This window comes from Hyla sarda, chromosome 9 (genome assembly GCF_029499605.1).
Source record: "Hyla sarda isolate aHylSar1 chromosome 9, aHylSar1.hap1, whole genome shotgun sequence".
In the NCBI taxonomy this organism is placed as follows: Eukaryota; Metazoa; Chordata; class Amphibia; order Anura; family Hylidae; genus Hyla; species Hyla sarda.
In genome coordinates this window covers 19478784-19492623 of record NC_079197.1, presented here as the reverse complement: position 1 = coordinate 19492623, position 13840 = coordinate 19478784, and the positions used below count along the sequence as shown (strand labels likewise).

Sequence of the window (13840 nt, the reverse complement as noted above, 5' to 3'; positions counted from 1 at the left end):
ACTCTTTTATCTATATCAGTGTTTCCCAAGTGTGCCTCCAGCTGTTGCAAAAGTACAACTCCCGGCATGTCCTGGCATGCTGGGAGTTGTAATTTTGGAACAGCTGGAGGCACACCGATTGGGAAACACTTATCTATGGGTTTATGTCCAACTCATTTCAGTGGGAAGTGTATGTCGTCATCTCTGCAGGGGAACTGAACACTTCCTTCTATTGCATATTTACAAAAGGAGAGCAGCAGCGCCACCGTGTGTCAGGACAAGGACGCTGCATGTTCAGGAAATAAAAAGGGAAATGGAACTAATATATATTATTTTAAAGCCTATTTAAGAGATGGTATCATGTGGTATGTGCGGCGAGCTGCAACAATGTTACACGGTTCATTGGAATGATGCATAACTGGACAAACACATAGTATTACTCTATAGCAAGAGAGTTCAGCAAGAATTAAAGAAACAACCTGTGTATGGTGTCAAAAAGTATAACAAAGCAACTTACTAATATAATTTCATTAGCCACAGTGCACAGATCTTCTATATCAGCTGGGCTGTCTGGCTTGTAGCTGTGACATCACATCTCACACTCTCTGAATACAGAGCTCCTGTCCCTCCTCTTCTGTCTGCCAAGGATGAAACCAGTGATGTGAACAGGGGGAGCTCATATTACTGATAATTAGATTTTGAGGCAGCAGTTAGTCTTTCTTAGATAGGACAGCAGTGGGTCTATCATGAAGGGAATTACTGTGACTGAGAAAGGCTTCTGGCTGCTTTAAAATCTAATGAGCTGTAATATAAGCTCCCCCCTCTTCACATCACTGGTCTTGTCCTGGGCAGACAGGAGTCAGAAAGTGAGACAACAGAGCTGATATGGAAGAGCTCTGCACTATAGCCTACAGCATTAAATTACTAAGTTTATTTATTATACTTTTTAACACCATACACAGGTTATTTGTTTTGCTGGACAACCCCTTTTAATGGCGCAATGACCAAGGTACACATTACTTATACATATCCAGAGATGCAGCTTTTATTATACTCCAGAGCTGTATTCACACTTCTGCAGGCTTCATAGCTAAAAGATTTCGGAATGCTTTACTAACCAGCAGAACTGTTAATGCAGCTCCAGTCTATAAGGGTATGTTCACATCTACTATTTGTTGCAGCAGGTTTTTCTGTTCTACAGATTTTATGCTGGTAAGTCAATGAGAAACTCTGCAGCATGAAACCTGCAGCAAATATAGTAGAAGTTAACATACACCTACTAATACCATATAAATGTGTTTCCCAAGCAGTGTGCCTCCGGCTGCTGCAAAACTATAACTCCCAGCATGGCCGGACAGCCGTTGGCTGTCCGGGCATGCTGGGAGTTGTAGTTTTGCAGCAGCTGGAGGCACACTGCTTGGGAAACACTGCTATAGAAGAAAACTGATATAAGATCGGTAAGTGATTCATCTAGGACCTGGACTCACATCATGAAGACTCCAGCAGCGATGTTCAACGGGTTGACGGTGATGCAGCTCCATAGGCCGGCAACGGCACAGGCTGCAAAATAAGAAAAAAAGAAGACACAGTCCTCATTTCTCTGCATCTTATTCACTCATCAGTAACTATTGTTATATCCATCTACAGTGCAGTGTCCTCCTATGCAAACAGCAGCGTTACAATTAGAGATGAGTGAACTTACAATAAATTTGATTCGTCACGAACTTCTTGGCTCGGCAGTTGATGACTTTTCCTGCGTAAATTAGTTCAGCCTTCAGGTGCTCCGGTGGGCTGGAAAAGGTGGATACATTCCTAGGAGACTCTTTCCTAGGAATGTATCCACCTTTTCCAGCCCACCGGAGCACCGGAAAGCTGAACTAATTTATGCAGGAAAAGTCATCAACTGCCGAGCCGAGAAGTTCGTGACGAATCGAATTTACTGTAAGTTCGCTCATCTCTAGTTACAATGGTCTACAAGAAGAACACATGTAACTGCAGGTATGGTAAAGCAGGGGGAAGATGGTATATATATATATATATATATATTTTATATATGTATATGGGTGCTCTTTCCTTCTGGAGAGAGAGTTCTGGCTTGGAATTAATCCCGATTAGCTTTTTATATTCCGTAACTGGAGCTAAGCTGATACCAGGGAACATCGCCTGAAAAGGTGATTTAATGAGCTGATTTGCATATTCCTATATTATATATATATATATATATATATATATATATATATATATATATATATATATATATATATATATATCTCTATCTATGCCGCTCCATAGTATTATTATGTCCAAGTCTACGAAAGTAATTTATTCTGCTTGCGCGCATGCACGAATCCTAGCGTCCTTATTTACACCGCTCCACAGCCTCGCTACGGACGTGCACTGACCGCTCACTCCGTGCAGGTTACGGAACCGATTGTTTTACCTGCATTGACATTCCCCTGCACGGCACTGGCCGCTGACATTATAGGGGACACATGGAAATACTGTACGGCCTCATTATATGTTTTTCTGCACCCATATGTTTTAAGGGCTAAATAGAAATATATGACATTGTTTACACAGTACGTCACTCTCCCGCGTTTCCGGCAGGAGAGCCGACGTCAGACACTGAGCACCAATTTGCTTTTAGCGCCCTTTTTAAAGCACACAGAGAGATTTATCAAAACCTCTGCAGAGGAAGAATGGTGCAGTTGCCCATAGCAACCAATCAGATTGCTTCTTTCATTTTCCACAGGCCTCTTTAGAGGCCTGTGGAAAATGAAAGAAGCAATCTGATTGGTTGCTATGGGCAACTGCACCACTCTTCCTCTGCACAGGTTTTGATAAATCTCCCCCACTGTTTCTACTATCTGTATATGCCATTTGTAACATTGAGAAAGAGGCTGGTTAAGCCTCGAAACAGTTTGTCTGGCACTTCAATAAATGGACTTTTTATCTATACATCACGCATTGTGATTTTATCTAACGGACTGCGCCGAGACCTCGCGGATTTTCTACAACCTTCCATCTGATGCTTCTACAATCGGCCAAGGCTTCCTGACTGCCGATACCGAGGTGGCTGCACCATTACCATATGCTGTCATAGGTGGCACACAACCACAAAAGGTGAACGAGATTGCCCCTATTGTCCCACCCGCACTTAAAGGGGTATTCCGGCCCTGAGACATCTTATCCCCTATCCAAAAGGATAGGGGATAAGATGTCTCACCGCGGGGGTCCCGCCGCCGGGGACCCCGCAATCTTGTATGCGCCATCCACCTGTTTGAGCTGCACGCCGCGGTGCCAGCTCACAAACAGCCGGGTGGCGACTACGGGTCCAGAGTATTGTGACGTCACCCCCCCCCCCCCCCCCCCACTATGCAAGTCTATGGGAGGGGGCGTGACGGCCGTCACGCCCCCTCCCATCGACTTGCATAGCGGGGGGTGACATCACGATACTCCGGCCCCGTGGTCGCCACCCGGCTGTTTGTGAGCTGGCACCGCGGCGTGCAGCTCAAACAGGTGGATGGCGCATACAAGATTGCGGGGTCCCCGGCGGCGGGACCCCCGCGGTGAGACATCTTATCCCCTATCCTTTGGATAAGAGGTCTCAGGGCCGGAGTACTTGATTAAGAATACATCCATATCTTAAGGACTACTATCCCATGAGAAGCTCTGATGAATGGAGGGGGCATGGCGTCACGAACATGGAAGCTCTGTGTACAGAACGCCGCCACGCTGGCCTGGACATCACGGGGCGTACCAGTGGCCAGACTCCCCTGCAATACCACATTTCACCTGTAACGGCTGTTGCTGAGACAACAAAATCTTCCCCAACTGTCTTCAAGAGAAAGACCCCCTTTATAATATAATGTTTCCCCAACCAGGGCACCTCCGCCGGTTTCAAAACTACAACTCCCAGCATGCCTGGACAGCCGTACACAATCCTCACACTCGAGAAAGGAAATATTTTGTTACAGAGAGCTCAGTACATTGTAAGGCTGGGCTCACACGCTGCGGTATTATCCAGAGTTTTCCTGTAAGATTTCTTGGCCTTATGGTGTTTTACCGTTACTTGACGTGGTTTTGCAGTGTGATTTTCCGGGTCTTACAGGTGAAACATAAAATTACAAAACGCATCGCGTGGTAATGCACATGCACTTTTTCCTAAGAATAAAGAAGCGAATAATGGCAGCGGCATGTGAGCAGGTGTATGAATACAACCAAGGACATTTTCACTAACTCACAGCAAGCAGAGATCCTGAAAACAAGGAAAATTCTGCACATTTGCACAGGGCTTCATAAATCCCAGATGCCTGGTTGCAATGGCGACTAAGAATTTTCTTGTGGAGCTGCGGTTTTTGTAAGCCCTAATATGAGGGGACACCAATGACTGTGACACAGGGAGAGATGAGGGGACACCAATGACTGTGACACAGGGAGAGATGAGGAGACACTAATGACTGACACAGGGAGAGATGAGGGGACACTAATGACTGACACAGGGAGAGATGAGGGGACACTAATGACTGACACAGGGAGAGATGAGGGGGACACTAATGACTGTGACACAATGAGAGATGAGTGGACACTAAAGACTGACACGGGGAGAGATGAGTGGACACTAAAGACTGACACAGGTAGAGATGAGGGGGACACTAATGACTGACACAGGGAGAGATGAGGGGGACACTAATGACTGACACGGGGAGAGATGAGGGGACACTAATGACTGACACGGGGAGAGATGAGGGGACACTAATGACTGACACAGGGAGAGATGAGGGGACACTAATGACTGACACAGGGAGAGATGAGGGGACACTAATGACTGACACAGGGAGAGATGAGGGGACACTAATGACTGTGACACGGGGAGAGATGAGGGGACACTAATGACTGACACAGGGAGAGATGAGGGGACACTAATGACTGTGACACAGGGAGAGATGAGGGGACACTAATGACTGACAAAGGGAGAGATGAGGGGACACTAAAGACTGACACGGGGAGAGATGAGGGGACACTAATGACTGACACGGGGAGAGATGAGGGGACACTAATGACTGACACGGGGAGAGATGAGGGGACACTAATGACTGACACAGGGAGAGATGGGGGACACTAATGACTGTGACACAGGGAGAGATGAGGGGACACTAATGACTGTGACACAGGGAGAGATGAGGGGACACTAATGACTGACACGGGGAGAGATGAGTGGACACTAATGACTGACACAGGGAGAGATGGGGGACACTAATGACTGTGACACAGGGAGAGATGAGGGGACACTAATGACTGTGACACAGGGAGAGATGAGTGGACACTAATGACTGACACAGGGAGAGATGGGGGACACTAATGACTGTGACACAGGGAGAGATGAGGGGACACTAATGACTGACACAGGGAGAGATGAGGGGACACTAATGACTGTGACACAGGGAGAGATGAGTGGACACTAATGACTGACACGGGGAGAGATGAGTGGACACTAATGACTGTGACACAGGGAGAGATGAGGGGACACTAATGACTGTGACACGGGGAGAGATGAGGGGACACTAATGACTGACACGGGAAGATAAGGGAACAGTAATGACTGATCACATGACGTTAGGTTGCGTGACATGCGGCATCCTGGCTACTAACTTTTTTTGCTGGCTCCTAGATTCATAACAAAATTTTCACGCCCTGCATTAACAGATTACAGATCAGTGTTTCCCAACCAGGGTGCCTCCAGCTGTTGCAAAACTAAAACTCCCAGCATGCCCGGACAGCCGTTGGCTGTCCGGGCATGCTGGGAGTTTTAGTTTTGCAACAACTGGAGGCACCCTGGTTGGGAAACACTGATCTGAATTAATGATGACCTCAATGATCTACAGCCCCTCCGCCCATGTACACAGGGCTCTGCCTATGGGTCAATTCATCACTCTATTCCATATCGTTTTATACCAAGCTATTTTTTTTATTTTAAGAACATCCTAGAAAGGATTGGTAGCTGTCCCACACTGTATGGCGCCATTATGTAAAACGGGTTTGGGTATAAAAAGGCGAGAATACATTTTCTCCCTGTAATGCCAGGCTGAATGCAGCCAGAAGACAAAAGACACCAAGAGCTGCGGCCGGCCCCTCCGCCCTGTCATTGTGAGCAGCCTGCTCATTAATAGTGCATAGCCCCCTCTACATACGATACACCCACCCTTCTCAGCTGACAGCACCCAGCAGGGAAACAAAGACCAGTATTCTTAACAAGTGTAACATCAGCTGCACAGGGTGACGGGCACAGAGGGCGCAGAGCGTGGGAAGACCCAGCACAGGGTGGGCATAAATTACTGCAAGTGCAGAGTTATGTAACCTGGCAGCACAAGGGTTAAAGTTCTCTTTTTTATTTATTTATTTTTTAATGAAAAAAAAAAAATGAAAAAAAAAAAATGAAAAAAAAAGGGGGGGGGGGGGGGGGGGGGGGTTGGTCGAATTTCATTACATTATTATTATTTCTTTTCCTGAGTCATTAGAAAGCAGTTAGACAGAAAACAGCAACTCAACTTCAGAAGCTAATAACTATTGGAAGGATTTAAAAAATTTAATAGAAATAATTTACAAATCTGTTTAACTTTATGGAGCCAGTTGATATATATATATATAACAAAAAAAAAAAAAAAAAAAAAAAAGGTTTTGGCCTGGAATACCCCTTTAACACTGATGGCCTATCCTTAGAAGAGGTCATAAATATCCGAATGTGGCTGTCCAACACCCATCACCCCCCCCACCCTCCACAATCAGCAAGCACTATGGCCTCTTTAGGATAAGTCCAGACTGCGGAATCTCCAGACGGAAAATTTCCGTCTAGAGATTCTGAGCACGGCCAGCGCCGACTGAATCAGTCGGCGCTAGGACCGCGCGGACATTGCAGTCCCCAATAGACTGCAATGTGTTCCGCGGGAATATCCGTCTGAAGAATGAGCAACGCCATTCTTCAGGCGGATATTTTAAAAGCGGATTTTCTGTTCACAAATTCCTCTTCAAAAATTCCGAAGTGTGAATTGGTGAACGGAAAACCCATTCAATAGCAGGAACATTTTAGCAAGCGGAATTTCTGTCTGCAATTTCAAAGCGGAATTGCAGGCAGAAATTCCACAGTCTGAACCTAGCCTTAAAGGGGTGTTCCGGTGGAATTTTTTTTTTTTTTTTTTTTTTAAATCAACTGGTGCTAGAAAGTTAAACAGATTTGTAAATTACTTCTATATAAAAATCTTTACCCTTCCAGTACTTTATAGCAGCTGTATTCTACAGAGGAAATTCTTTTCTTTTTGAATTTCTTTTTTTTCTTGCCCACAGTGCTCTCTGCTGACCCCTGATGCCCGTATCAGGAACTGTCCAGAGCAGGAGAAAATCCCCATTGCAAACATATGCTGCTCTGGACAGTTCCTGACACGGACAGAGGTGTCAGCAGAGAGCACTGTGGTCTAGACAAAAAAGAAATTCAAAAAGAAAAGAATTTCCTCTGAAGCATACAGCTGCTAAAAAGTACTGGAAGGGTGAAGATGTTTAAATAGAAGTCATTAACAAATCTGTTTAAATGGGCACCGTCACCAACCTTTATATATACATATATATATATATATATATATATATATATATATATATATATATATATATGTTGTAGTACTTATGTACTACAACATCTCTCTAATATACATCCATTATTTTTAGTTTAAAATATTGTACATTTGAAAACCGGCCACTAGGAGTCTCCCTCCTAGTGGCCGGCTGCAGCCTGGCGTGATGTCACGACTGAATTAGGACCGATGCCGGCCGGGCAATCGGTCCTAATTCAGTCAACCTGTGCTCGCTCCCTGCCTGTCAATCACAGGCGGGAGCGAGCGCTGTGAACGCCAGGGCTGCGCGCAATGGCTGGATTCGCGTGCAGCCGACCCCGCCCCCGGCATGTACAGTATGGAGACAGCGCGAGCACAGAATATCAGTGCCGCGCTGATGCTCCATCTGTACTGTACCTGTCTTTTATGGGGTAAGTCTGATCTGAGGTCTTCTGTTACCTTTGGAAAATGAGGTGAGGGCGGAAGTCGGCGCCCAGCAGGCGTCAGTGACGTTGTGCCTGCTGGAGAAGTCTGCTTCTGGCAGAGCAAGAGCCGAGCAGCAGAAGATTAGACCTTTCTAAGGTAGGAAACAATTTTAAAAAGCAGGGAGGGGGTAAGGGATAGATTAGCAATAGGTATGGAAAGAAAAAAGGTGGGAGCTACTCTTTAAAGGGGTATTCCAGGAAAAAACTTTTTTTTATATAATATATATATATATCTCAACTGGCTCCAGAAAGTTAAACAGATTTGTAAATTACTTCTATTAAAAAAATCTTAATCCTTTCAGTACTTATGAGCTTCTGAAGTTAAGGTTGTTCTTTTCTGTCTAAGTGCTCTCTGATGACACGTGTCTCGGGAACCGCCCAGTTTAGAAGCAAATCCCCATAGTAAACCTCTTCTAAACTGGGCGTTTCCCGAGACACGTGTCATCAGAGAGCACTTAGACAGAAAAGAACAACCTTAACTTCAGAAGCTCATAAGTACTGAAAGGATTAAGATTTTTTTAATAGAAGTAATTTACAAATCTGTTTAACTTTCTGGAGCCAGTTGATATATAAAAAAAAAAAAGTTTTTTCCTGGATAACCCCTTTAACTTTCTGGCAAAAGTTGATTTAAAAAAAAAAAAAAAATAAATAAATGTTTTCCCCAGGAGTACCCCTTTAAGCTTTCAAATGGATCAAGCTGATTTTGAGCAAACGCTCTAATGCTTCACTTCTCCTGAACACTTGCTTATGGGTTACCACCTTATAGGAAATAAAAGTTATATTGAGAACTCTAGTAGAGTTTTCCAACTAAAGTGCCTACAGCTGTTGCAAAACTACAACTCCCAGCATGCCCGGACAGCCTTCGGCTGTCCGGGCATGCTGGGAGTTGTAGTTTTGCAACAGCTGGAGGCACCCTAGCGTGGAAACGCTCTATTATGACAGTGACAGGTCTCAATTACTAGCATGCACAAGGGTCAGGGCAGGAGACTGCAGCCAGTGACACATACACCCGACCTTCACTAATCCCTCACAACAGATGGGCGGGCGCCAATTTCACAATCTGATAAACCGGATCACCAAGAACAGCCCCAGCCGCCTACACCTCACCGGACCAGGGCCCTGTATACCTGGTCAAGCTGTTATTTACTGTATACACTGCCAGAAATGACACAGGACATTGTGCAACCGATCAGTAAAGATCTAAGTGTGTAATAGGGGGAAGATTTTATAGTCTTACAGCCAAGGTCTGCAACCTAAGGCTCTCCGTATGTGGTGGGACTACCACTCCCAGCATGCCCCAACAGCCACTGGATGCAGACTACAGTCTAACAGAGTCACCACCTGTCGTCTAGTGCAGCAGGAAGAACATCTGATGACAGATGGGAATGTGAGCCGCGCAGACGTATATTAGGTAACATTCATACTTCTGTACACAGGCTCACTTCAGACGTCTAGGACTGGACTGTGGATAAGGCCGGGTTCACACCCCGTTTTTGCAATACAGTTCCCGTATACCTTTTCAATTTGAAAACCGTACGGAACCGTATTGAAAACCGTATGCATTGACTCTCCATTGAAAACCGTATGCCAAAAGATGCATCAGGTTGTGTCCGTTTTGCATCCTGTACGGTTTTGTCCATTTTTTCCCCCCTTTTTTTTTTCCCCCTCGTCCCCAAAACCGCAGCCTACCACGGTTTTTGGTCCGGGTGAAAACTGTATGGAAACTGTATACATTTTTTTTTATTTTTTATTTATTTATTTATTTTTTTAAACATGGGAGTCAACGGGAACCGAACAGAACCGTATGTGCGTACGGTTCCATCCAGTTTTCACCATACGGTTTATGACTTTGCACAGTTTTTTTCTTGGAATTTCAATCAAACAAGTGAAACTTTATTCATAATAGTGTGAAAAGTTAACAATGTATAATTTTTTTTCTTTTCTTAAAAAGCGGATGAAACCGGATATCATTTTTCAAACAGTATACGATTTTTAATCGTATACAGGTTAAAATTTGGACACACGTTTTGATACAGTTTAGTCCGGTTTTGAGGAATCCGTTTTTCATCCAAAAACCTGATACGGGAACTGTATTGCAAAAACGTGGTGTGAACCCCCCCCCCCCCCTAACATAATCTCCCAGATTCAACCAGGATCTCTTGTATGTGATATTTTGGAGGATCCAATCATCCAGCAACATGTTGGTCCTGTGGACTCCGGTCCATCTAGTGGAATGTCCGGTGCCGACGGCAGTCCGGGCATGCTGGGAGTTGTAGTTTTGCAACATCTTGAGGTCCGCAGGTTGAAGATCACTGATCTATAACATGCTCCTGACTCACATCAGGATGATTGACAACCCAGGAGTCTGCACCCTGCTTGTCCCGCCCTCACTTCCTGTTTTTGGACTCCTCATAGAGACACACAGATAAATAGATGCAGGGACAGCATTTTTTTTCACCCAAAAATGTAAGCAATTTTTAACCAATGTATATTACAAATATACATATAATGGTATTATCTACATTATATTAAAAGTTTTTGTTGACGACAGGTACACTTTAATTAAAACTCAGGAGATTCCATCTGGAGCGAGCACTGGTAAAACAGACTGGTGCTCGGACCGCTCGATAATGGGCCATCTCAATAGACTGCAAAGCATTTCAGAGCGGATTCCACCAAAAGAGTCTGGTGTCTGGAATGGTGTAAAGGGTGCAGTAAAATCCTATTGAGAACAATAGGAGGCTGTTGCACCATATTTGCCGTGCTGAATTCTGCTCAGAAAATCCGTAGTGTCAATAAATCCTTAATACGGCAATTTATGCTATGAATTTGTACTGCCTGGGACCCTATGTGAGAGCCTTTTTATCTGTTGTTGATGGTCACGTGATCCCATTTTTATACGGACCTTTTTTTTTTTTAAATTGTGCTTAATAAAATGTATTAGTATTTTTGTAAATATTGTGGTCCGTTGCAATTAATTCTATCCCGGGGGGTGTATGATTTTGGTACTATTTGTTATAACAACTATCTAGGGCAGTGTTTCCCAACCAGAGTGCCTTCATGTATTGCAAAACTACAACTCCCAGCATGCCTGGACAGCCAAAGGCTGTCCAGGCATGCTGGGAGTTGTAGTTTTGCAACATAGGGAGGCACCCTGGTTGGGAAACACTGATCTAGGGTCACAGGTTTCACTGTACAATAGGTTTAAGCCCTTAATCTAAGCAGAGGTGGGGGGCCCCAGAAGCATAACCCACCCATTTAGGGGGGCCTTTTTCGGCATATCCTCCAATATGCCCCCGTTATGAAGTAATACGGACATTCAATACTTACATATACCCCCAAGCACCCCGGCCAGCCGACACAATAAGCGGTACCACCACGTCATGCCATCGTCCTGAGCTGCGGGCGCAGACGCATTTCCCTGCGCCGGTGGGTCCGGCTCTATGGTGCTCATTTCAGAGGGGTCTTGGGTAGTTCGTCGGCACTAAATCTGGCTCACTCCTGTGACGGATCTATAGTGCATCTTCTGCTATCAGCTGGAATCTACATGCTCCAGAAAATTGTAGGACTTCCTTTAAAAAAAAAAAAAAAAAAAAAAAAAAGTAGACAATCACTATTTAGAACACTGCTTTACACATTTAAACGTCAATGCTCATCCAGAGCCTCCTTGTGCATGCTGGGTGTTGTCGCATTGCAAGATGTATTGCTATAAGATAGTGCTCCCAAAATGTGGCTCTGTAGCTGTTGCGGAACTACAACTCCCAGCATGCCAACTCCCAGTATGCTATTACACTTTTAATCTTCGTCAATGCTCATCCAGATCCTCCTTGTGCATGCTGGGTGTTGTAGTTTTGCAAGAGCTATTGCTATAAGACGGTTTTCCCAACCCAGTGGCTCTGTCGCTGTTGCAAAACTACAACTCCCAGAATGCTGGAAGTTGTAGTTTCGCAACAGCTGTAGGGCAACTGGTTGGGGAGATCTTTCGGATAAAAGAATATATATATTTTTACATAATAAAATCTTACGAAAAACACACAAGTGTCTCAAAGGCTCCAGAATGTAACATCATACATATAGTCCTAATCAATGTACGATAAATATAAATATATACACACACTTTATTCTCCATGTAACTCTATACCTATATGCAAGAGAGCTCATATACCAGAATATATATACATATACAGTGATCCCTCAACTTACAATGGCCTCAACATACAATAGTTTCAACATACAATGGTCTTTTCTGGACCATTGTAAGTTGAAACCAGACTCAACATATAATGTACGGACAGTCCAGATCTGTGAAACGTGTCAATGGCCGGAAGAACCGACCAATCAGAATGGGCATTCACTGGTAAAACCCCTGTATTACTGAAGTGTATGCACTGACTGGTGTCTGGTAGCGCCCCCTACAGTACAGGGAGATATTACATGTTCTGTACTCTTTACCTGTATTACTGAAGTGTATGCACTGACTGGTGTCTGGTAGTGCCCCCTACAGTACAGGGAGGTATTACATGTTCTGTACTACTCTTTACCTGTATTACTGAAGTGTATGCACTGACTGGTGTCTGGTAGCACCCCCTACAGTACAGGGAGGTATTACATGTTCTGTACTCTTTACCTGTATTACTGAAGTGTATGCACTGACTGGTGTCTGGTAGCACCCCCTACAGTACAGGGAGGTATTACATGTTCTGTACTACTCTTTACCTGTATTACTGAAGTGTATGCACTGACTGATGTCCGGTAGCGCCCCCTACAGTACAGGGAGGTATTACATGTACTCTTTACCTGTAACAGTGTTACCTGCTCCTTTGGACACCAGGTGAGGGCGGCTCCACGTTACTTTTTGGGACACTGTGTACTGTACAGGACCCTGAAGAAGCTCCTGTCCTCTGCATAGACCAGTGTTTTCCCAAGCAGGGTGCCCCCAGCTGTTGCAAAACTACAACTCCCAGCATGCCCGAACAGCCTTTGGCTGTCCGGGCATGCTGGGAGTTGTAGTTTTGCAACAGCTGGAGGCTCCCTGCTTGGGAAACACTGACATAGACAGTGATTACAGCTCCCAGCAGATCTTTATTACTTTTATATGTAAGGATTTGCTTTATCTCTATTAGTTATCTACTTATTTTTCTTTCATTCTCACTTTTGCCTATTTTTGGATGACATTTTGGTGGCTTCAGAACCAATTACCAGGTTTCCATTGTGTTATGGTCTCAACATACAATGGTTTCAACATACAATGGTCGTCCTGGAACCAATTAATATTGTAACTTGAGGGACCACTGTATATATATACACCTATAGGAAGGAGAACTCATATACCAATATAATATATATATATATATATATATATATATATATATATAGGCAGGAGAGCTCATATACACACACACACACACATATATATCTATAGGCAGGAAAGTGAATAAACATTATATATATACCTATAGGCAGGAGAGCTCATATACATATATATATATACACACACCACAACAACAGTAGTGACATATACCTATACCCCGCTCTTGCTGCCCTCCCCTCACTATAACATAGAGCGAAGTATAAAGAAACCGCACCTTCACAAGAACCGCACGTCCAGTGGCCGTTAACGCAGCCGGTATCGAGATGACAATAGAGAGTACGGGGGGGGGGGGAGAACACGTCACTACAGGACGCAGAGCATGCCGGGAGGGAACCTACAGCTGAGAGGAGGAGGCGGGGAGAGAGGCCGTGACGTCACGCGGGAAACCTCCCCCCCCGGGCGAA

General features: G+C 44.6%; 1 protein-coding gene across 2 annotated transcripts in view; it reads right to left on the bottom strand.

Annotated features, from left to right (window-relative positions):
• Positions 1 to 13793, bottom strand: part of CACFD1 (calcium channel flower domain containing 1) — a 19329-nt gene extending 5536 nt beyond the window's left edge. The window contains exons 1-3 of one of the 2 annotated variants that reach the window (XM_056540061.1): positions 13651 to 13793; positions 11396 to 11637; positions 1467 to 1539 (exon numbers count right to left, since the gene is read on the bottom strand). In XM_056540061.1, coding sequence (XP_056396036.1) covers positions 1467 to 1539; positions 11396 to 11519 — 197 coding nt within the window. In that variant the 5' untranslated portion in view covers positions 11520 to 11637; positions 13651 to 13793. Of the gene's footprint in view, positions 1 to 1466; positions 1540 to 11395; positions 11638 to 13586 lie in introns of both variants that reach the window. The other variant, XM_056540062.1, reaches the window with a different exon arrangement.
• Positions 13794 to 13840: the final 47 nt, after the last annotated feature.